The sequence below is a fragment of the Nelumbo lutea genome, chromosome 1 (genome assembly GCF_056320005.1).
Source record: "Nelumbo lutea isolate HS-2025 chromosome 1, American lotus-T2T, whole genome shotgun sequence".
NCBI lineage: Eukaryota > Viridiplantae > Streptophyta > Magnoliopsida > Proteales > Nelumbonaceae > Nelumbo > Nelumbo lutea.
Genome location: NC_142684.1, coordinates 91,167,995 through 91,190,255, shown reverse-complemented (window position 1 = coordinate 91,190,255; position 22,261 = coordinate 91,167,995). Strand labels below are relative to the sequence as shown.

At 37.0% G+C, this 22,261-nt stretch overlaps 1 protein-coding gene across 1 annotated transcript in view; it reads right to left on the bottom strand.

Moving 5' to 3' along the window:
- The window catches only part of ARP4 (actin-related protein 4), a 66,436-nt gene that overhangs the window by 31,816 nt on the left and 12,359 nt on the right, over positions 1-22,261 (bottom strand). The window contains exons 3-8 of the mRNA XM_088966107.1: positions 21,561-21,641; positions 17,130-17,190; positions 16,944-16,993; positions 11,333-11,387; positions 9,587-9,664; positions 9,409-9,462 (exon numbers count right to left, since the gene is read on the bottom strand). Of these exons, the coding sequence (XP_088822233.1) occupies positions 9,409-9,462; positions 9,587-9,664; positions 11,333-11,387; positions 16,944-16,993; positions 17,130-17,190; positions 21,561-21,641 (379 nt within the window). The remainder of the gene's footprint in view (positions 1-9,408; positions 9,463-9,586; positions 9,665-11,332; positions 11,388-16,943; positions 16,994-17,129; positions 17,191-21,560; positions 21,642-22,261) is intronic.

Here is a 22,261-nt window from a genome sequence, read left to right as displayed (position 1 = left end):
GCTTATCATAGCATATGATTGGGAAAGAGTAACCTCGTCTCTGGCCAGGATATTTTGCCTAATGATGTCAAACTCAGGGTTGAGTCCAGTGAGAAATTCAAACACCCTATTTCTCTCCACCAACTTCCTATACATTTCAGCATCATTCTTACTCTCCCATACAACTGTCTCCATAACATCAATTTCTTGCCAATAGGGATTTTAGTATAGAGTAGTAGATTACTACACTCTTCTCCCCCTGTCTTAGGTTCTTCACATCACTTTTCAACTTATAGACTCTGGCTAGATTCAACTTCTGTGAATAGGTCTCAGTAACACTATCCCGTATCTCCTTAGCCGAAGACATCCAGAGATAACGTTGACTTATATGAGGTTACATAGAATTGACCAACCATCCTATGACAATATAGTTCTCTTGCATCCATTTCTCAAATTCAGGGTCTGTCTCTTCGAGTTTCACTTTACTACCTGTGAGATACCGAAGTTTTCCTCTACTATAGATATAAATTCTTATAGACTGTGCCCAAGCAAGATAATTTGTCCCATCTAGCTTGATTGTGGTTACACCAGTCAAAACGGAATCTACCGAGCCAAGGCCTGAAACCGGCACTTGCTTGAACTCACTTCTATATGGCTCCATTAATCAAACAAAAATCAAAGAACCAGAAATTTTGTCTATATAAATTTACTTGAACTCGAACCAAAATCCAGATGCTTGAAAACTAGGATTTTACTACATCCAGTTGTTGGGGAGGGAGAGAGAAGATGTGGCCGCTCCTACCAGAACTTTCCAATCTCTTCCAAACCTGAACCGCCCTCCTTTAGGAATCACAAGGCACCTCCCAAGCACAGAGCGCCACACCCAAAGCTTCACCTTTACCTATACCTTCAAAAATCTCTAATCAGCTAGGGTTGTGGGCAGTAACAGAACAACACCGCTTCTTGGCAATATCCAGCCAGATTTAAACTCTCCAAACCCTCTACCAACTAGGCTAGAGATCCTCTGAACTATAGAGAATCTATCTCTCCATACACTCTCTTAACCTAAGGATGTATGAGAAAAGAAGAAGAAAGAAAAAAAGGAAGAAATAGACCTGCTCTGATACCAAGATGTAAATCAGTCCTCAAATATTAGGTGTAAACTTGAAGATTAGAAGAAAAAGGAAGAAGAGAAGTAAGAGCAGCAGCACAAGAGAAGAAGATGGCAAAAAGAGAAGGAAAAAGAAGAAGAATCGAATTATCTTCCCTTTCTCCTCTTTATTAAGAATTAAAGTTAGAGTAACGACAAGTATGCCCTTAAGTGGGCGGCCAGCTAGGCAATAACATAAAGAGATTAAACAAAAAGAAATAACAGACCCATTAAGAGAGGCCCATTAGCCAACAATAAAAGAAAAGATATTACAAGAGAAGATACTAAGACCCATTCGGCCCATTCTCTTTACAGCTAGAAAGAGGAAGGTAAAGAGGAAGGGAGAGAGGGGATCACCTTGTCACAGTCCTCTAGTAGCTAGAAAGAAATCTCTAACCACTCCATTAAACAACACAGAATAATGACCCATTGTCAAGCAGCCTTCAATCCAACCACTTGTGCAGTTTTGGGTAACAATTACTTTTGAAGCAAGAGGTGTAAGTTCTAGAAGATAACCACATATGCAGTATTTGGGAGAACTAAATAAAGCAGGTCAAGTTGTCTACCAAGACAACTTGACCTTTAGGTGTGTAACAATAACAGGATAGTGTCATCTGTAAACTGTAGGTCTGTAACAATAACACCCTCTCTTCCAACCTTTTATGTTGACCACCATTAAGCTGAATGGCAGTGGAAACTATGCTGTTAGGGAAAAATCAGTTGAAGTTTCCCTTACAGCTGTTCGGAAATTGATGTACCTCACTGATAACAAACCTGGGACTGATAATTCTTCTAAGTACTTAGAGTGATTACCAGAAGATGCACAAATTAAAACATGGCTTGGAACTCTATGGAGACAAAAATCAGCCATACCCCTTTTTTTGGATAAATGAGTAAGCATTTTACTAATCCAGTAAATAAGAATTAGAGGCAACCCAGGGAGAGGAACGAGATGCAACCTTTCCTTTAAGATTGATCACAGCATTACAAAATCAGATGAGCATAATTACAAGGTAGCCCAAAATAAAGAATCCCGAGAGACCCCCTGTTTAGCAGGTGAATGAGCTATCAAGTTTGCTGATCTGCCTACCCACTGGACTTTAACTGTCATATTTCTTGTTAGCCATTTGACTTTTCCAATGAGACTTCTATAGCTCCAAACCACAGAGTCCGGATTCAGCAACCATCCCACCACCACCCAAGAGTCCCCATCAATAAGCAAATGCTCTATCCCTAGCTAGTTTGCGAGCTGGATTCCTTGTACAGCAGCAAGCAATTCAACCCTTATGGAATCTCCCAGACCCAGAGGACCTGAATATAAGGATATGACAATGCTATCTTTATTTCTCCAAACTCCTATACCTGAAGGTCCAGGGTTACCTCTGCTACTCCCATCAAAATTCAGCTTAAAAAACTCCTCCCCAGGTGGCATCCATTGTACCAAAAGTCTGTTCTTCCTAGAAGTATTAGTCACTGCTAACCAACTCCTCCAAAGGTAATCAAAGGAATAACTATCAAACAGGTTTAAAGTTTTCAGCCACTGAATTGCCCTTGTCAAAACACAGTCCTTAACATTTGATATGCTTCTTTCCTTTTCAGAAAAGATTTTGGTGTCTCTTCGCAAACTGTCCACAAGATTCCTGCTCTGATACACTTCACATAATTCTCCCTCTCTTTGTGTGCCACTCAAAGGTGGACAGACTAAACAACAAGCTAATATCAGATAGCAGGTTCCACCTACACTCAAACATCCCACAAATTCAATTCCATATAGCTGAAGCAAAGGAACAAGAGATCAATAAGTAGTAACAGTCCTCACTTTGAGCTTTACAAAGGACACACCAATTAAAGGATAAACACCAGTTTGTTCTCTTCCTTTGCAAGTTTTCAAAGGTATTAATCTTACCATAGTAGGCTTCCTAACAGAAAACAACAATCTTTGGGGGAATGGGTCTAGTCCAGACTTCTTTAACTGGGAAAGTAGAGCAAAGTGATTTGAAAAAAGAGGAGCAACTAAAAATGCCTTTCGGGTTAGGGGTCCATATTCTTAAATCAGAATTGGAGGGATCCAAATAAGTAGACCCAAGTGATGACAGTAGTGCTAAGACACAAGCAGATTCATCATCACTTAACCCTCTTCAAAAACCAAAATCCCAATTCAAGGCCAACGGAGAGACCAAGAGGTAAACTTGGAAATCGACTCTTTAACGGGAAAGAGAATAAAGAGATGGAAACAGGCCTTTAAGGGGTTGGTTTCCCATCCAAAGGTCTTCCCAAAAAAGAACATTATTTCCTGAGTAGACATCATACCTGACCAAACTGAGAAAATGGGGAAGGATCCCATGTATAGCCTTCCATGGTGTTGCAAGAATTGCCCGTCAAGATACCCCAGCATCCCATCCATTATCCGAACAACCACGAATGCTAGGCACCACCTTGTGCCACAACCTCTCTCTCTCCAAAGGCCATCTCTATAACCACTTCCCTAGTAGAGCTTCATTCTTAAGAACTAAGTTACCTAGTCCTAATCCCCCTTCTTCCTTACTTTTGCTAATTATCTCCCACCGATCAAATGATCTTTCTTCACTTCCCCTGGCTCCCACAAAAAAATTCCCCATCACCTTTTCTAGCTTCTTAGCTTCCCTTGAGGGTATCTTGAGTACTAAGAGAAAATAAATCGGCAAACTAGCAAGTGTAGCCCTAATCAAGGTCACTCTATCCCCTAGAGAAATGTAACTCTTCTTCCAAGTCACCATCCTCTTTTCAAACTTATTCATAATTGGATACCAAAATTGACTTTCTTTTGGGTTAGCACCTACAAGAGAACATTAAACACTCTAAGCAGCCTACAATAGCCTATGTCGCCAAATGTCGCTAATGTCACCCGACATATGTCGATGTCGAGGCTCACCGACATGAAAATGGATGGAAATATAAAAATTACATTATTTCGGTCGACAATCCTATATTTCGGAAATGTCAACCAAATAGGTACAAATAACCAAAAAAATGCAGTTTTTCCTATTATGTCGACAGGATGTCAACTAATTTCGACAAGATGTCGACTAATGTACATTAATAATATTTCCATTAATAGTTTCTATTTAATATTTCAAAAAAAATTATTTATAAAAAATAATTAACAAAATATAAAAACGAAACAATAAATTAATCACTTTATAATATAAAATATAAAATATTTTTCAAGTAATAAAATATTAACTAGTTAGTATTTTTTTAAATATTTATTAAAATCAGAAAATGTTTATTAAATTTTATAATAAATCATATTCTACATTTAATATAAAAAATCAGAATAAATTTTATACTAAATCATAATTTATTATAAATTTAGTACTAAAAATCATAATAAATTCATTAAGTTTTATAAGAAATCATAATTTATCATAATCTTAATACTACAAAAAGGAGAATCAGTTTATTAAATTTATAATAAAACATAATGTATTATAACTTTAACATTTAAAAAATCAGAATAAATGTATTTCTATTTACTAGTGTGAAATAAATACATTAGAATTTATAATAAATCAGAATTAAAAATAAGAAAAGAAAATATCAGATAACCTTGTAAAAACATCAAAATGCATAATAAATCAGTAAATCATCAGTTACTAATTTGTTATTGATCTTAGTTTCTTAGCTTTATATAATGGTTGGGAATAAGATAATAGTCTAGAAATATGTATTCATGCTTCTTTTATCATTTTACAAAATATCTTTGCATATTTCCACTCATAATATTTCCACAATGTCTCTAATTTTTACAATATTTCCCCACGAAATTTCCGACATTTCCGACATATGTCCTATATTTTGGTAAACGACATTTCCATTGACATCAACATTTTAAACCTTGGCCTCTGTCTCCCCATCCTCCAAGTTAATTACCACCACGCAGCTTTTATCAAGGTTGATTGACAAGTTGGAAACAAACTCAAAAGGATTTTATAAGATTTTTTAGGTTTCTCACTCTGCTTAGATCTCTCCCCTCACAGAAAGTGATAATATCATCCACAAACTGAAGGTAGGTCAGTGGGACATTATTTCTACCTATCCTCCAACCACTTACTAGCTCCTCCCTGTCTGCTTTAGAAATCATTCTGTTGAACACATCTGCCACATGTGTAAACAAGAAAGGCAAGAATGGATCACCTTGTCGCCCTCTACATGCTGGGAAAAAAATCCTTAACCCCTCCATTCACCCAACTACACCACCTATCCCCAAATCCACATCTTCTTAACACTTCTAACAAAAAAATCCAGTCCACCAAGTCATAGGCCTTCTCAATATCCAACTTACAAACAAAGCCTTGATTGCTTGATCTCCTCATCTCCTCCACACATTAATTTGCTATAAGGATCTTATCTATAATTTGTCTACCGTGTACAAAGGCTCCTTGAGCTTGAGTAATGAGAAAGGGAAGAACCTTTTTAAGTCTCAATGACAAAACTTTTGCCACAATCTTATAGATGCTAGTCACCAAACTATTCGGACTGAAATGTTTAGGATGTTTTTCATCTAATCTCTTAGGGATAAGAAACCTTTTTAGTTAATTCATTCAGATGTTTTGGGTCAGTGTCCTATAGAGCTTTATTTGGGGTTCACATACTTTGTTACTTTTGTTGATGACTTTTACATAGTTATTTTGTTAAAGGAAAGGTCCAAATTACTTTTTGTATTCAAATCTTTCTTTATGGAAATAAAAGCCCAATTTGGCTCTATTATTTGTGTTATTCAATCCGACAATGCTAAAGAATACATGTCTTCACCCAAGAAGAAAAGACTCATAATTTTGCCCACTGGCACTTCCTCCTGAACAACTTCCTCCAGCCTAATTTTCTTCTCAATCTCTCTTACTTGATCAGAATCTGATCGTCATCTCCAAGCACAAAAAAAGGGTTCTTCAACAAGGAGATTCATTATAAGCCTTTCTTTCCACACTAGTTGTGGATGTATCAAGTAGACTCATCTTTTCACACTAGCTGGGGAGTAGGTACAGTTCATGTGGTGGCCACCCATCTACAATTTGCTAATGACATAATGATCTACATGGATGAAGGGGAAGAATTAGTTATTAGCCAGGAATTTAGTCTTATGATGTTCATCAATTGATTCGACTTTGTGTTACCATAGACTACCTCTTTGAGTAAATCATAGATTTAACAGCGTTTGGAACCTAGGTTATAGACAGGTTAAGAAGCTTGCAAGATGGAAGAGAAATGTCTTTTGGTGGGATAGGATCACCTTAATCAAGTAAAACACGTGTTAAGTTACTAATTTATTACCTTTTGATGTTTAAAATCCAAATGCTTATTGCCAAGAGATTGGAGAAAATCATGAGACATCCTTTTGCGGGAGACAAGATAATCTAACAGGGATTATTTCATCAATTAGCAGATGTAATGCAAGAATAAAAGAGGGTAGGTATGAGAGGATTGTTCCTTAGAAATTCCTCTTTGTTGATAAAACAATATTGGTGTTTCCTCTTAGACTCAGACAAGTTTTAACATTTTGTTATTAAAAATAATTCATGATGATTCTTCAGCTAATTGTTGGAAATTGGGACATGACAGACAAGTTGTGGCATTTTACTATTAAAAATATCCATGGTTTTTTGGCTAATGATCAGGAATTGGGATGTAAGCTCAAATACTAGAGCTTCTTTTGCCACCTAAAAAGCTACTTCTTCTATTCTTCTTTCTTGCAATTCATTAGATATGACAACCGCTCTAGTGACAGAATAAAATTCTAGAAAGATTTATGGTGGGGGATTTGCCCTTAAGGCTGCATTTGGGAAGTGTGCAAATGCCAATTCAATGCACATAGCACTCTGGTTCACTTTTGCAGGTGTTTTGCAAGAATAATGTATTTATGTATCGATAATGACAGCTAATACGCATTCCAAGATAAGTTTGCATTCAAATGAGAGCAAAAGTTTGCATCCATTTTCAAGTTGTTCAATGTAAAAAAGGTGAATTCCAATCTTGTGATTCATGTTTGCACCTCTGATAATTAAAAATTGTTTGGCAATAATACAAAACTATGCCAACTTTACATTTTTCTGAACTAGATATGGGTAAGTTGTACCAATCATTTTTGTATTTGTTCTCTTCCCAAACACAGCCTAAAGAATCAATTCCCTTCTCTTTCCTCTTCCATTCACAAAAACTTTCCTATCCTATCTCACATTGTGTATCCATTCTAAATAAGGGGTAGTTTGGGTCTCTTTTTTTTTTGTTTTTTATTTTATTTTTTTTTATTTTTTTATCAGCAATACAGGATAAGATTCATTAATATTACAACAAGAAGTTGTGAAAAAATACAGCAACCCAAAGGAGGTAAACCATCCTAGAGTATTACAAATGAGCCCAATACATAGATTGTTTTTGAACCCCTTGCTTAGCTAAACCATCTGCCAAACTGTTTGCAGATGTCCTAACACAATTGATTTGAATCATCATTTCTCTTGATAGCCATTTGAAACATCTTAAGCCATTCCTTAGTTGCCAAGTCACTCCCTCCCCCTTTTCAGCCAACCCACAATTATTCTCAAGTCACCTCCAATAATCAATCTTTCAATACCTAATTCTTTGGTTTTCTCAACCCCGTACACATTTGCCAAGAATTCTGATCTAACCACATCACCTTGCCCAATTCATCCTTAGTACAAGGAGAGTATGTTTCCTTTCTCATCCCTAATTACCCCTCCAATACCTGAAAGGCCCTGATTGCCTACACAACTACCATCAAAATTCAGCTTCTTCCAAGTTCCCCCAGAACCACTGAATTCAACAAACTTAGCAAATCACACACCAGGCAAACTCTCTAATATTCTAGTGAAGCTGAGGTTCCAATTAAGCCCTTGGGGAGAATAGTGCTAAAAAACAAGTCTACCCATGAGATTAGAAAGAGCAAAAAGAGAAGAAACGATCTTGAACAGAGGGGTCTTCCAACCCAAACATCTCAAAATCTAATTTTTTGACCCAAGGCCTAAACATACCTGACATGGTTGAGGAAGACAAAAGGGGTTTAAGGAACTTAAGCCAAGAATGGGTTAGTTTGGGTCTTTGGGACTTGGGCTAAGAAGGGGTTTAAGGGACTTTGAAATTCTTAATTTTATTTCTCTTGTAGGGTCTTTGGATGCAGTGTGTTTGGATTGTTTACTTTTTATAGATAATGGCGATTAAAAGAATGGTTTACATACAATCATGCCAAAGGTAATCCAAATGTGTGTTTGGACTTTGAATTCTTCTCTTCGGATTATAGAGTTTGGCCTTCAAATCCCTCTTGTTTCTTTGCCTCATTTTCTAAACCTGTCTCTTTGGTTTCTTTCGACGAGTTGTTTTCCAGTGAAGGCTATTTAGAGTGGACCTATGCTTCTTCCTAAAGGCTAAAATTAAGGCTTCTGTTGGGAGCACTTTCACTAGAAGATTAATATTTGTGGGCAAGGTTTAAAACGTATGTGTCAGTTGAAATATTGGTCATCCAAATACAGGAAACATGTTGAAAATGTCGGGAACATAATATGGAATGGAATATTGTAAAAATTATAGAAATAGTGGAAACATTGTGAAACACACAATAATATAGATCGCTAATTTATGTCATGATAAAAGATGCATAAGTAGACCCTTTTAAATTATCATCTTGTTTCAAATCATCAAACAAAGCTAAGATTCATGAATTCTTATAAATTATTCAAGATTCATGCATCCAGTGTGAAATCATTATTTGTTATGAGCAAGATTGTGTAAAATATTAGACATATTGGAAATAATGCACTATGAGACCATCATTTCCCCTAAAATATAGAAGCTTCCAAACAAGTGGAAAAAATCATTCAAGTAAAGTAATTCCAAAGGAAGGTGACTCAGTTGGTAAGGTCTCTAGCTGGTTGTCATGGAGACTCGGAATTGAATGTTGTCTTTACTAGGGTTGGGGGTTTGGGGTTTTGGGAATGGGCCACACAACAGAGCATAGTGCTGTTGTAGCCCCATAAAGCAAAAAAACAAAAAAACAAGCATTTCCAGGGCTTGGTGGCATGTGGCATAAAGCACATATACACCCATGGTTCTAGTTATAGTCACCAAGAATTTGCTACCTGCTAGTGTGTAACAAAAGTAGCCAATACTTGAATGTATAATGAAACAAACAAACAAAAGTTAGTAGCTAAAAAAGGACAAAAATCTGAGCAATCAAAAGATTTGGTAAGAAACAATCAATTTATGGAAAGAAATAGAAAGAAATAAAATACCTGAAATTCTCCCTGTCGTATTTCCTTTCTCTTAAAAGAAAACCTAGGTTTTATCTACAAATCCAAAATAAAATAATATTGGAACAGTGTCAACAATAAAAAGAAACTCAAAAATTAATAAAGATAATCACATGTTTAAGTCAGCAAAGTATGCAAATCCAGTTTGCTAGTAACTTACTGTGATTCCTTTACTTTCCAAGCTTTTCATCATGCACTCTGTAAGAAATTCCCCTCCAATAGGAGATGTTGCCACAGCCTATTTACACAATCCACAACATTTCAGGAACAGAAAAGTACTAATTTGTAACCATTTGTTTCACATGATCATTAACATTTTCAAGTGGAAGGACCACGATATAATGAATTCAAGAACATTTATCAATTTAAGTTTTCATAAAAGCATTCTAGAATTAAGGTCTTTTAGCCAGAGATAAAAGATTAAAACACCCATTCATATACCATGCCAAACAAAAATCCTCTTTTTGAGAGTATGAAATGTAGACTTTGAACCATGATTAATTTTTTATCAGTAATAATTAAGAAATTCTATTAATAACGTATAGGCACTAATAGGATGGATGAAGAATAAGATTGTGTCCATGGAGATTTCTATATCAAATAAGAGAAACTAAACCATTGGCCCAAAATTTGCAGACGTCTTTTCAATGGGTCCCTAGATCTATTAATGGTAGCAGTACAGTGAGGGGAATTTTATTGGAGTTTTCAAGATGGGGACGGTAGTTGGCTATCTGTTTGGTTAATTGGGGAGGCTTGACCTCATCTGTTTATATTTTCTGTGTTGTCTCATTCCCAATAATATCTAATCAGTTATCAATTAAAAAGAAAAAAAAATCAAAAAAACAAAAAGATAAGTTGTAAGGTTTTAAGTGGAAAGAAATCTGGTAGGAGTTGATGAGAGGGACAGTACATTTCTCCCTTTTATACAAGGTTATAGATAATATGAGATGTAGACTGATACAGAATCAACCGTCTCATACACCAAATATAAAGACTCCACACTCGGTCTCATAGTGGTTGGCTAGAGCCCCCATACAGCACACTCACCTTAGCAACCCTTCTAGCAAATGACCTAGGTAGATCATTTGCAAACTCTTAATCCAGTGGAATAATAATTTCACTCCAGCAGCCGATGGTCTAGCCTATTGGAAAGCTAATGTAATATTCCCCTCAAGATTTCTAAATACACTACCAATATCTGATACAATTGTATTACCAGGTGAATATCCATCAAAATTGAGTTTGATGGAGCCTAAGGAGGGGAGAGTCAAAGTCTTTGCCAATGACTCTCTACAATCTTAGCATGTCAAAACTACAACTCTTTCATGCAACATCATGTATAGGGCAAAATATAGAAGTACAAATAAAAATAAAAATATAAAACTAACACTCTGTTGTTATTATGGACTTCTGGAAACATTCCATCTTTCTTTTCTCTATTTTTCATATCTCAAATAACAGTTGAAGATACACACAATGGCACACTCTTTAAAGCAATAACTTCATCTAAACAGATGCGAGAGAAAAAAGGTGTTCTTTATGCTTCGATTATTTTTGCCTCTGATTTTACCGAAAAAAGACATATAAATCCACAGGACCTACAACTTCATTAGTAATCTTGCATCCATGTAAGAAACCAACACATTAACATCCAGTTTACACAGGTTGCAAGTAATAATGGAGCAGTCAGTTCTAATTGTGGTTGTGAGACTGGATCCATGTTAGTAGAGTTCATATATAATAAATTTTATTTTGTATTCATTCACAGGTAAAAATATATGAACCAATACATAAACAATAATTTATATACCAATAACGATGTCAATATTTCATTTTAATTTACTCTTTCAGTTCTTATTCTTCTGGGGGGGGGGGGGGGGGGGGGGGGATGAGAGTAGAAGAATACCTTTTGGAGTACATATCCATCATGTACAGGAGCAACAGTTGTTGAACCACCACCACTAAATAACACAAAAGTCAACTTGTTAATCCAAAATTTCCCAGCATAAATAGATGTTTTCTAAAAAAAGGATAAAATCATCAAACAACTGCAAAACTAGAATACAAAAAAAAACCCTCAGCTCTTTACTTTTAATGACTGTTGGAGAAACTGGTTGGAAGTGGCAAATAGCTCTATAGGAAGAAACAGCTCCCTTAAAGATTGGACTCCACCTTTGGAAGGGTTTATAAAACTGAATTTTGATGGGAGAGGTCGGGGTAATCCTGGCTTGTCAGGAGTAGGGATCTTGAGAAATGAGGCAGGCTCTGTCTTGTCTTTGTTTTCAGGAACTCTGGGTACAGGAAACTCTACTAGGACTGAGCTGCAAGCTGCTGTACAAGGCACTCAGATTGCAAATCAACTTGGTATGAACAGCTTAGTCATAGAGGGTGATTCTAAGGTACTCCAATTTTCTTTTAATGAAATTTTATTTTACCACCAAAAAACAATAGAGGGTGGTTCTAAGGTGGTTGTGGAGCGGTTGCAGGATCCAGATTCCATTGAAAGCATAGGGATTTGCTAAAGAAAGTCAAGTGGTTGAGATTGCATATGACAGTTAGGATACAATGGATGAACAGATCAGCCAATGCAGTGACAGATTTTCTAGCCAAGAAAGGGGCTTCTGGGGATTCTCTTTTCTGGGTTGGGTTGTAATTTTCAGTTTTCAGCTTTAACTGTACAAGGGTGTGGTAGAATGCTGCTTGGTGCTACAAAAATGAAGTTAAGAAGTTCAAATGGTTGATAAGGAATATGTCTACTTCTATACAGTGGATGGGGAGATCTGCAAATGCTTTGGAGGATGTGTTAGCAAAGCAAGGGGCAAACAGGGAAGCCCTTTTCTGGGCTCAATTGTGATCTTTGTTGTTTTTAGTTTCCTTGTAATTTGTTGGTGGAGGCTGCAACTCGCATCTCCCAAGGGTTGTATGAGCTTTCAATCTCAAACCTGTTTATGATTTAATAAAATTGTCATCATTTATCAAAAAATAATAATAATTGTGTAAGGGTGTGGCTCCATCTCACGCCCTTTTTGAGGTGCTTTTATCAGTCTTTATCTTTTGTTAATAAAAACTAATTCAATTATCAAAAACATTTGTTCATCTCTTCTTACTATCAACCAGAAAAATGAATTTGTATTTGTGCCATTCAGAAATGTTTAACCCACTAAGACTGCTTTATTCACTTATTGCATAAAATATATGAATACCGGTGTCTAAAGCAGATACAACCACAACGCAGATGGTAAAGTAGCTACACTAATACGTATTTTTAAACACTTTTATAAAATGGCACTGCATGCATTTAACTATTGATCTCTGAACCATAAAAAATTCAAAACCAATATAGAATTTGGCAGAGATGATCAATATATCAACTTTCTCCTTCCAGAGCAGCATAGACAAGTGAAGCAAGTTGAAACACCAAGAACAAAAAGATGGCTTCTATATAGAAATCTTCCTTTATGTGTGATGGGAAAGCTTTAAAACATCGTATCAATGAAGGAATATCAGGATCATCTCAAAAGCACCAATTTACAGTAGCACCATATCTCCAATTACTACAGCCAGAGGAATATGTGTGATGGGAAAGCTTTTGAACATCGTATCAATGAAGGAATATCAGGATCATCTCAAAAGCGCCAATTTACAGCAGTGCTTTAAAAGGCATGCCTAGGCGCTCAGGCAAGGCACACTTTAGGGTAGGCACCTCACCTAGGTCCTAGGCGCACGCCTGGTGCGCCTTGCGCCTTAGCCCAGGCATGCGCCTTTTGAAAACTTGCCGCTTTTTCCCTTTTTTTGAGTCTGGCCGCTGGGCTGGGGTTCGCTTGCTCACTGAAGCTTCAAGAACCCCCTATTTGGTAATGTTGTCCATTCATTCATCTTAATAAAATATCTTCTTAAAAGCAATTAAAACTATAAATTATTATTTTTGTGTGAAATCTAAGAATTTAAGACCCTAACATGGACTTGTTTGGGCTTGCCTCGAGGGGCGTGGCACAAAGGCGGCTCGTAGAATTAGGAATGTAATATATCACATTAGCTACTTGATGCAATTAAGAAAAAAAAGAGATTGTGGGTTTCACATGCTTGAAAATGTTTTATATGTTTGATTTCATTTTTAAATTTTCATTTGAATATTCTTTACATAATATATTTATGTATTTTAATTTTAGATAATAGGTTTTTTAAAACATTTATTTTAAAACTTAAGCTAATATTTTTATTAATATTATGTTTTATAATTTTTTTTAACTTTTTTGCATTTTTTCGTTTTTTTTTTTTTGCATTTTATTAAATTGTGTGCCTTGCCACAAAAAGGTGTGCGCCTCGCCTTGCGCCTTGCACCCCAGATGCAAAATGGCCCTTGCGCCTTGCGCTTTTAAAACACAGATTTACAGTAGCACCATCTCTCCAATTACTACAGCTAGAGGAATATGTGAGGAAGAAGGAAGGTGTTATATGAGGAATGTTAAAGCAGTCATATCAGTAGGAACAAAGTTCTGTTCTCACTCTTTGCTCTCTACTTGTAAGACACCCTCCACTGCCCCATTTAAAAGGACAGGAAAACGCTTACATGGATGTTTGCAAAAGCAACAGAAAGTTCATACTTGTTTCCACTCATGCTAGATGCTAGCAGCATGCTAGCATTATCAATGTGGTGAAGTGATGACTAGTCATTTTAGCCTCCCCAGTCAATGTGATGACTAGTCAATGCCTAGGTGCTTACTAGTTGATAAAAAATATACTATATAAATTTAAGAAATTGATGTGATCTCAGAAATAAGTTAATATAGATTACAACTATGCAAGAAAAGAAGAGATAATCCAAGAAAAAAGGTTTTTAGAACCCGGTGGTGGAAAGCTTTGAGAAAATACTTGCTTCTTGGAGGAAGAATTATTTATCCTTGGCGAAATTGATGAGGAACTTCTTGTGGGATCCAGGAGAGGAGAAGGATCGTAAGGTGGGTTGGGAGGTGGTAACTAGAAATAAAAGCCTAGGAGGTCTTGGGATAGGGAATATTAGGAAAAGAAACATGGCTTTGCTAGGGAAGTGGTTGTAGAGATTTCTTTTGGAAATGGACAAATTGTGGACGAAGATGATGGCTAGCAATCATGGGCCAGAGGACAATGGCTGGGATCCTGGAATTCTGGCAAGAGCTACAGCTGCATCTCCACGGAAAGCCATTCATGATATACTTCCAGCATTCTCTCCTTGGATCAGCCAATCAGGTATGGCTTGAACTCAAATAACCTAATAAAATTTTGGGAACAAACTTGGGTTGGAGATTACCCTTTGATGGAACAATTCCCCTCTCTGTATGCTCTATTAGACCTAAACGATGAACCTATCTCTTTCCTCTTAGTTCCTTCAGACTCAACTGTTGGCTTTTGGTGGAACCTAGGCCTGAGAAGGGCCATTAGGGATACAGATTTGGACTGCATTTTGACTCTGTTAAACATCCTTGATAATGTTTTCCTAGAACCCCCTCCTCGAGTAACTTCTCTAGTGCCTCATTTTTTGAAACCTTAACCTATCCTCCTGCTCCTCTTGGGTTGCCCTTCCTTGTTAAAGAGTTCTGGAGTAAGCCCATTCCTCCTCAGGCAGTAGTTTTTGTTGGGAAACTTTCCTGGAATGAATCAACAAAAATGACCTGCTTCAAAGAAAAAGACTCAATTCTTGTTTATCCCCAAATCGGTGTTCTCGCTGCAAGGTTGATGGAGAAAGTGGCCACCACCTTATGGTTACTTGCTTGTTTGCTAAATCTATTTGGGAGTGGGATTTCTCCGTTTTTGGGTGTAATTAGACCCCCCCCCCCGAATGTGCAAAGTCTATTCTCTTCGTCCTATTTCAGTTGGCCTAAGAAAAGAGGGAGGATTATGTGGAGATGCATCAAGGCAAAAGTTTGTTGGTCCTTATGGGAAGAAAGGAACTCTCATATATATTCAGACAAGGAAAGAACAACTGAGAACTTAACAGATTTGATACACCTAAAAGTGGTTCACTGACTGAAATCATTGGACCTTTTTACAAACTTTTCCATGACTGACTTGCTGAGAAATTGGAAAGAGATAGCAAACTCTGCTCAGGTTAAGAGGATTTCTAGTCCCATTTGGACTCCCCCACCCTCTGGATTCATAAAACTAAACTTTGATGGGAGTAGTTTTGGAAATCCAGGGCCGCCTGGGATTGGGGGTGTCTTCAGGAATGAGGAAGGGTCTATTCTGGCATTGTATTCAAGCCCAATTGGAGGTGGCTCTCTTATGGACAAGATCTTTGTGGTTTTGGAAGGAATCCAAAGAACAAGACAATTGAGCATTAGAAGATTGGTCCATGAAGGTGATTCGGAGGTGGTGGTTAGTTGGCTAAATGAAGCCAACAGTAGCATGTGTAGCTATAGCAATGAAAGAAAAAAATCAAATGGCTTGCAAGGGACATTGAGGTGAAGTATAGCTGGGTGAAAAGAAATGCCAATTTATTTGCCAATGGGATAGCTAAGCAAGGAACCAATAGGGTGTCTTTGTTTTGGGATAATTTCTAACTTATCTCTCTTTGTAATTTATTGGTGGGGAGTTAAGTCATTTTACCTCCCCTTTATCGTGTAATTGCTTCCCTCTATTTTAACAAAGCTGCTTGTTATTCATGAAAAAAAAAAAAAAAAAAACTATGCAAGAAAAGAATGATGTTGAAAATTTAGTTTGCAGTCTTTGTTTTACAAACAAAGAAAAAAGTAAAGCTGGATAGGCAAAAATAAGGAATATAGCCTTTGTTTTCCAAGGAAAGAGTGCAACCTTGACTATTAGATGAGCCCTTTGTTTGCAGCAACCCCATACCAACACACTTGATTTTACATACTGTCGTCCACTCATATTCCACCACAAATATTTAAGGCAACAACATGAATATAACAAAAGGCAAACATATTCAATATTATTTCAAATAATTAGAAATGCAGGCAAATAAAGCTTTAAAATAACTTTTGGTTGATTAGTCAACTTGGTGATTAGTCATCCTAGGCAACTGCATCATTGGTATCAACCAACTACTTTAGTGATGCAGCCAGTCTAGCTCAACTAGCCAACTGATAACTAGTTTATACTTTTATAACAGCATTCATCTTTGTGTTTATACAAAAAATATTATAAAGTATATGTGCGCAATAATAACATAGGTAATAAGAACAACATACACCTGCAAAATAAAATATTTGATTCAGCATATAAGGTAGCATTAGTAGATGTGAAAAGAAAGGTTATCTAATGTTGATAAATATACAAACACATTTTTGGTAGGCATACAACAAGAAAAACACCATTACCCAATATTAGTCCCAACTATCTGGGGTCCCCAGAGAAGTGGACTGGATACATTCCTAAAATTTGACCTTTCTTTACACAGTGACCACACTCAGAGGTGGGCATACAACAAGTGCACTAGAAATGCAAGTGAAAAGACGCCAAGATAAGATGCCAATGAGAAAGATGGAACTACAGGAAAAATTCCACAAGTAAATAGCTTCTACCTATCAACAACTAAAGCAGTAGCACGACCAGATGCAAAAGATGTAAGAACCTGGAAATCAAGGAAAAAGGGTTAACCCAAGAGAATTGATTATCATCCAAGACAATTTTCTAGTGACAAAAAAAAGATAAATTATAAAACCATCTAATATTCAGAAATACAAGCAAAGGAAGGGCTAAGAGCATACAGCATTCTTGGCCAAAAACAAAGCAGGAACCTTGTACTTTTCAAACATAAGCTCTGCCGTCCTGTTAGACATGTTTTACAACAAGTTACAGGCCACAAAACAGAAAAGCTTCTGGTGCAATCCAACTGATACACATAAGGATTGAAAGAAAGCATTACTTTTAAATAAACCAGTTAAATGATTGATAAGCAAACAAGCTGCAGGGTAAGGAACATATTCTTACAAAACAAAAAGACTGTACTCTTGTACATTCAAGTTATTGGCTAAACTGTTTAAACATGCCTACAGTCTACAATAAGGCAAATTATATATTTATCATCAAGTTCAAGGCTAACTCATCAAAGCACAGAAACAATCTAAGTGAGCACAGCCCACACTATAAGCCTTGCCTGTGATCCTGGATTTTTTACCTTTTTGGAATTAGGTGGAGTGAGCCAATCAATGTGAAGTCCCTCTTTAAGAGCCCTTTATTTCCAGTGGCCACTAAAAGAGCCAAGATGAAGTGGAGATGCTTGAGGGTAGGAACTCCTTGTGTGATATGGGAGGAAAGGAATAGCAGGATATATAAAGAGAAGAGTTCCTTGAAAATGACAGAGAGTATACATACAAAGGCTATACATTTGATTATAAGCTAAGCATTCTTGGAATAGCATGGATGGGGGTTTTCTGGAGTTTGAAAACTTGAAGCGAGTCTTTTCCTTTTTAGCCTCGGAAGGAAATCGGATATGGAGAAAGTGCTGGGGAGGGAGAAATCAGGCATGCAAAGGTTTCCCGAGTTGAGATTAGATGAATGGATCCCATCACTTGGTCAGATTACAGAGCAGAAGGATTTCAGTTGGATCAATGTTTATGGGATTCCATTACATGCGTGGTGCACAGAGACCTTCAAGGCTATTGGTAACGTATGTGGAAGATTCAGAAGATTTGATTAGCGAAATTGACTTTGGGAGCAGATGCAGTTCACCAGAATCTTGATACAGACGAAGAAAGCATTGGAGATTCCGGCCTTGCTAGACCTTTTTTATGCAGGAAAGGTGTATCGGTTAAGAATTGTAATTTCAGGTAGATATCCCTGCTTCATTCCATGGCCATCGCAGAGTATGTAAAAGAATTCAAAAGGTTGGTCAGGAAGAGTAGAAAGAAGATTGTTGGCAGAGAATTTCCAAGCAGATGAAGGAGAAGATGAACAGTCAGGAGTTGCAGGGGATCGTAAGGAGGTTAGAGACAAAGCAGAAGAGTCACTTCTGGCCAAGGGTAATTTGGTAACTTTGAGTCCTTTTTCTCGGTTTCTTGACTGAAAAGGGTAAGGAGGGAATCAATTTAAGTAGTGAGTCTTTTAATGAGAAAGAAGGTGGGCCCAATATTCTTAAAAGAAACGGGGAATTGAGGAAGGATTTTAATAAGGGAGTTAATTGGGGCAGAAGCTTAATTCATAGGGCGGCTCGAACAGGAGCATAGTTGAGTCATTTATCACAAAGGGAAAAAGAAGATGAGAAGCGGCTTTATCTGCTGCACAAAAAAATACATCTATGGCAATGTGAAAGGAAAAAAGAAGATTGAAGGTAAGATAAAGGTAAGGGACTGTTAGAGAGAGAGGAGGGGGGGAGACAAGCTGAGGCTTCTGAGCATCAAGGAAAAAGGGAGGAGGATCAACCGATAGTGGAGGAGGTGGTGGCTGACGAGAACAAAGAGAAAAGTGTTTCAAACGACGATGACAACTCAATTGATGAAGAGAAGTCTGTTGCTAAAAAATGGAGGTGAACATAGGAAAGAAGCAAGTAGTCAAGTACAAGGTGTGATAAAGATTCTCATTTTTTTTATAGGTAAAAGTTCATTAAGAATTCATTATCAGCAAAAAAATAAATGTCTATTACAAGCATCCCAAGGGGAGGCAGGAGGTGCATAATCACTCTTCAAAAGAAAAAAAACAACACAAAAACTACAATTGGGCCCAAAACAACTGATCCCTAGTTACTCCTTGCTTAGCTAGATAGTCAGCAAATGCATTACCCTCCCTTCCCACCCATTGTATAGTCAAATTCATATGTTGTGTTACCCATTTGAATTTCTTCATTTCATTTCTATAACACCATATCATTGAGTCTGGGTTTCTAAGCCAACCCACCACCAACTTGGAGACCCCTTCTATCACCAAATTCTCTAAGCCTATCCCACTTGCAATCTGTATGCCTTGTAGGACTGCATAGAGTTCAGCCCTTAAGGAATCTCCATTCCCCATCAGTCCTGAATAGAATGCTTTCAGATTCCCATCCTTGTCTCTTATGGTCCCTCCAATTCCAGATAGGCCTGGGTTGCCCTAACTACTCCCATCAAAGTTCGATTTCATAGAGTCTTCAATGGAAGGTGTCCAAACCAGCCACGTTTTAGTCTTCTGCACTAAACTAGAAACCACTGAAAACCAATTCCACAAAATGTCATCAAAGGAGAAATTTCTAAACAGTTTCATAGTTTGTAGCCAATGTATGGTTTTGGACATTACACAATCCATAAATTGTTGTTTACTTATCTCCTTCTCTTGGAAGATTCTAGCATTTATTTCTTCCCATAATATCCACTCCACTGCTGCTCTAGTGCACCTCCACATTATCCTTCCCCTTTTCTTCGGCCAAACAAATGTAGATGGGCCAAACAGTATCTTAATTTCCATTGGCATATTCCACCTACATCCAAACAAAGAGAAAAACCACTCCCAAATTTCTGCAGCAAATGAACAAGAAGTTATTAAGTGATAACAAGATTCACCATCTGATTTACAAAGAGTGCACCAATTCGGAGAAATACACAAAAAAGGCCTCTTCTTTTGCAAGTGTTCCAGAATGTTAATTTTCCCATATACCACTTCCCAACAGAAAGCCTTAATTTTAGGGGGAATCGGTTGAGACAACACTTCCTTCCAAGGGAAAGACTGAGACCCTGTTTGATTTCACTTATAAAAAATACTTCTTTTAAGAGCTGGGACCACACATTAAGTTGTTATTAAGTGCTTTTGTGTGTTTGGTAAAAAAGTGGGGAAGAAGTACTTTTTGTTAAAAGAAGCACTTCTTAAAAAAGTAACCTGATGTTGGCTTTTTTTCAGCACTTCTTGGAGATGTACTTATTCCAATAGAATTGGACAAACTAGTCCCTGGTATTTTTTTAATACCCAAAATACCCCCGCGCAAGGGTTTTACCTCCCTCTCCTCTCATTCGAACATAGCGAACCAGGTAGCAACGCACCTAGTTACAGTTCCACCAACAACGATCCGCAGTCAAGAAAAATGGTCGGAAGACCTGTCGTTTTGCCATTTCCTTACATTTTGTAAAGTTTTTCTTCATATTAAGCCATTTTTCATGGGTTTTTTTTAACTTGAAACTCCTATGCTTGATGTGTTTGCAGATCTGCAATTTGGAAGAGTTTAATGGCGACAATCTCACCGTCCAGCCATCAGCAACAAGGAGGTTAGTTGGCCCAACTCCTCCCCTCCATGTTTGGTGTTTTGTTTTTTTGTTTTTTTTTTTTTTTTTGTATGATTATTTGTCTGATTCGAAAATATTTTGGTTTCATATGAGAAATCCAAAATTTTTGTTGTTAAAAATCATGCAAAAAAGATCGTTGAAGTTGGATGAATATTTGATTGCATTTTGAGTGAAGTGAGGGCTAAAATTGTCATTTGTGTCAATATAAGCACTTATGGGGAAAGTAGCTTACCAAACATCCCCACCCCAATAAGTGCTTGAAAACATAATAAGTGATTTGGCAAGTGGGTCACCAAACAGCCTTAAGTGGTTGTTAAAATAAGTACTTCTAAGAAGTACTTCTTTTAACAACCACTTAATCATCAAACAGGGCCTGAGAGGAGGGGGACCGGAAAAGAGCTTTGGAAAAAGAGGCACAAGAGAAGAAGCTTTTCGGAATTGAACAGAAAACTCTCCTATCTGGTTTAGAAGGCTCCAGGCAGACTTTATCAAGAAGTAGAAGCTCTGACAAGCAAGTGGCTTCTTCATCCCTCAATCCCCTTCAGAAACCAAAATCCCAACTGTGACTGAAAGGAGAAATAGGATGGACTAGAAAGTACTTGTATCTATCTATGCAGGGGGGTGTCTCTTCTCACCAATCTGTTAGTATATTATATAATACAAATATGTTTTGCTTATCAAAACAGTAATACCTAAAGCAAGCCAAAAGAACAAGCATTGGCCATTAAAGTTCAAGCTGCAATTTAAGTGAAACAACTTTACTAAAAACTAATAACTCTCTAATAAAACTTTGTACTGTATATGACTCTTTAATCTAGTAAAACTCATTTCTACAACAATTAGAAACCTAAACCAATTTCCGAAACAAAATGATAACATTAGAGAAGTCAAAAAATTGGAAGAACTTAAATTTTACCATAACAATAGATAAATGGGTAGCTGGTACCAAATCACCTTTCTCTTTGTTGTGGAGAATTAGAAGATGGTTCTGCAAGTAGCATCGGATGCTCTTTAGGATCTATTAGCAAGCGCTCCCTGACAAAATAGAGGCCACCAATATTAGAAAGCAATCAGACTAAATAAATTTGGAAAAAAAAACAATCTAGTAGACTAGTACTATTAGTATCTACAATAAGGGGAATCCCTAGCCAAATAGAAGCTTAGACAAATGAACTTAAAGGAATTCTGATAATTAAAAAAAATGCTAGGAAAAGAATGTTGTGTTTTTTTATAAGTGAAATGCATACTCCTAAATCAATCTTGTCTGGATAGTAGAATTTGGTAAGAATCCTTCTCAGGGTTCTTCTCTTGCTCTTCATTCTTTAATGCTTTACTACAGTCTTCTGTTGTAGCTACACCTTTTCCTGTTAAAGAAGTGTTGTCTACTACCCCTGCTCCAGAGCTTTTTGCTGGGAAGTGGTACTCCAAAAGATCAAGACTTTGAACATGCTTCAAAGAAAAAGGCCAAACTGGTGCCTATCCTCTAATGTTCATAACCTTTGCTTAAGGAGTGATGAGACAGTGACTCATCTATTTATATCCTATCCTTTTGTTTCTTATTTTTGAGACTCTTGTCTCTTTGGTTGCAGGTGGAATCCCCCCATGTATGATAAGCCCTTTTTACCCCAACTTTTTCCATCAACCAAGAAAAGGGA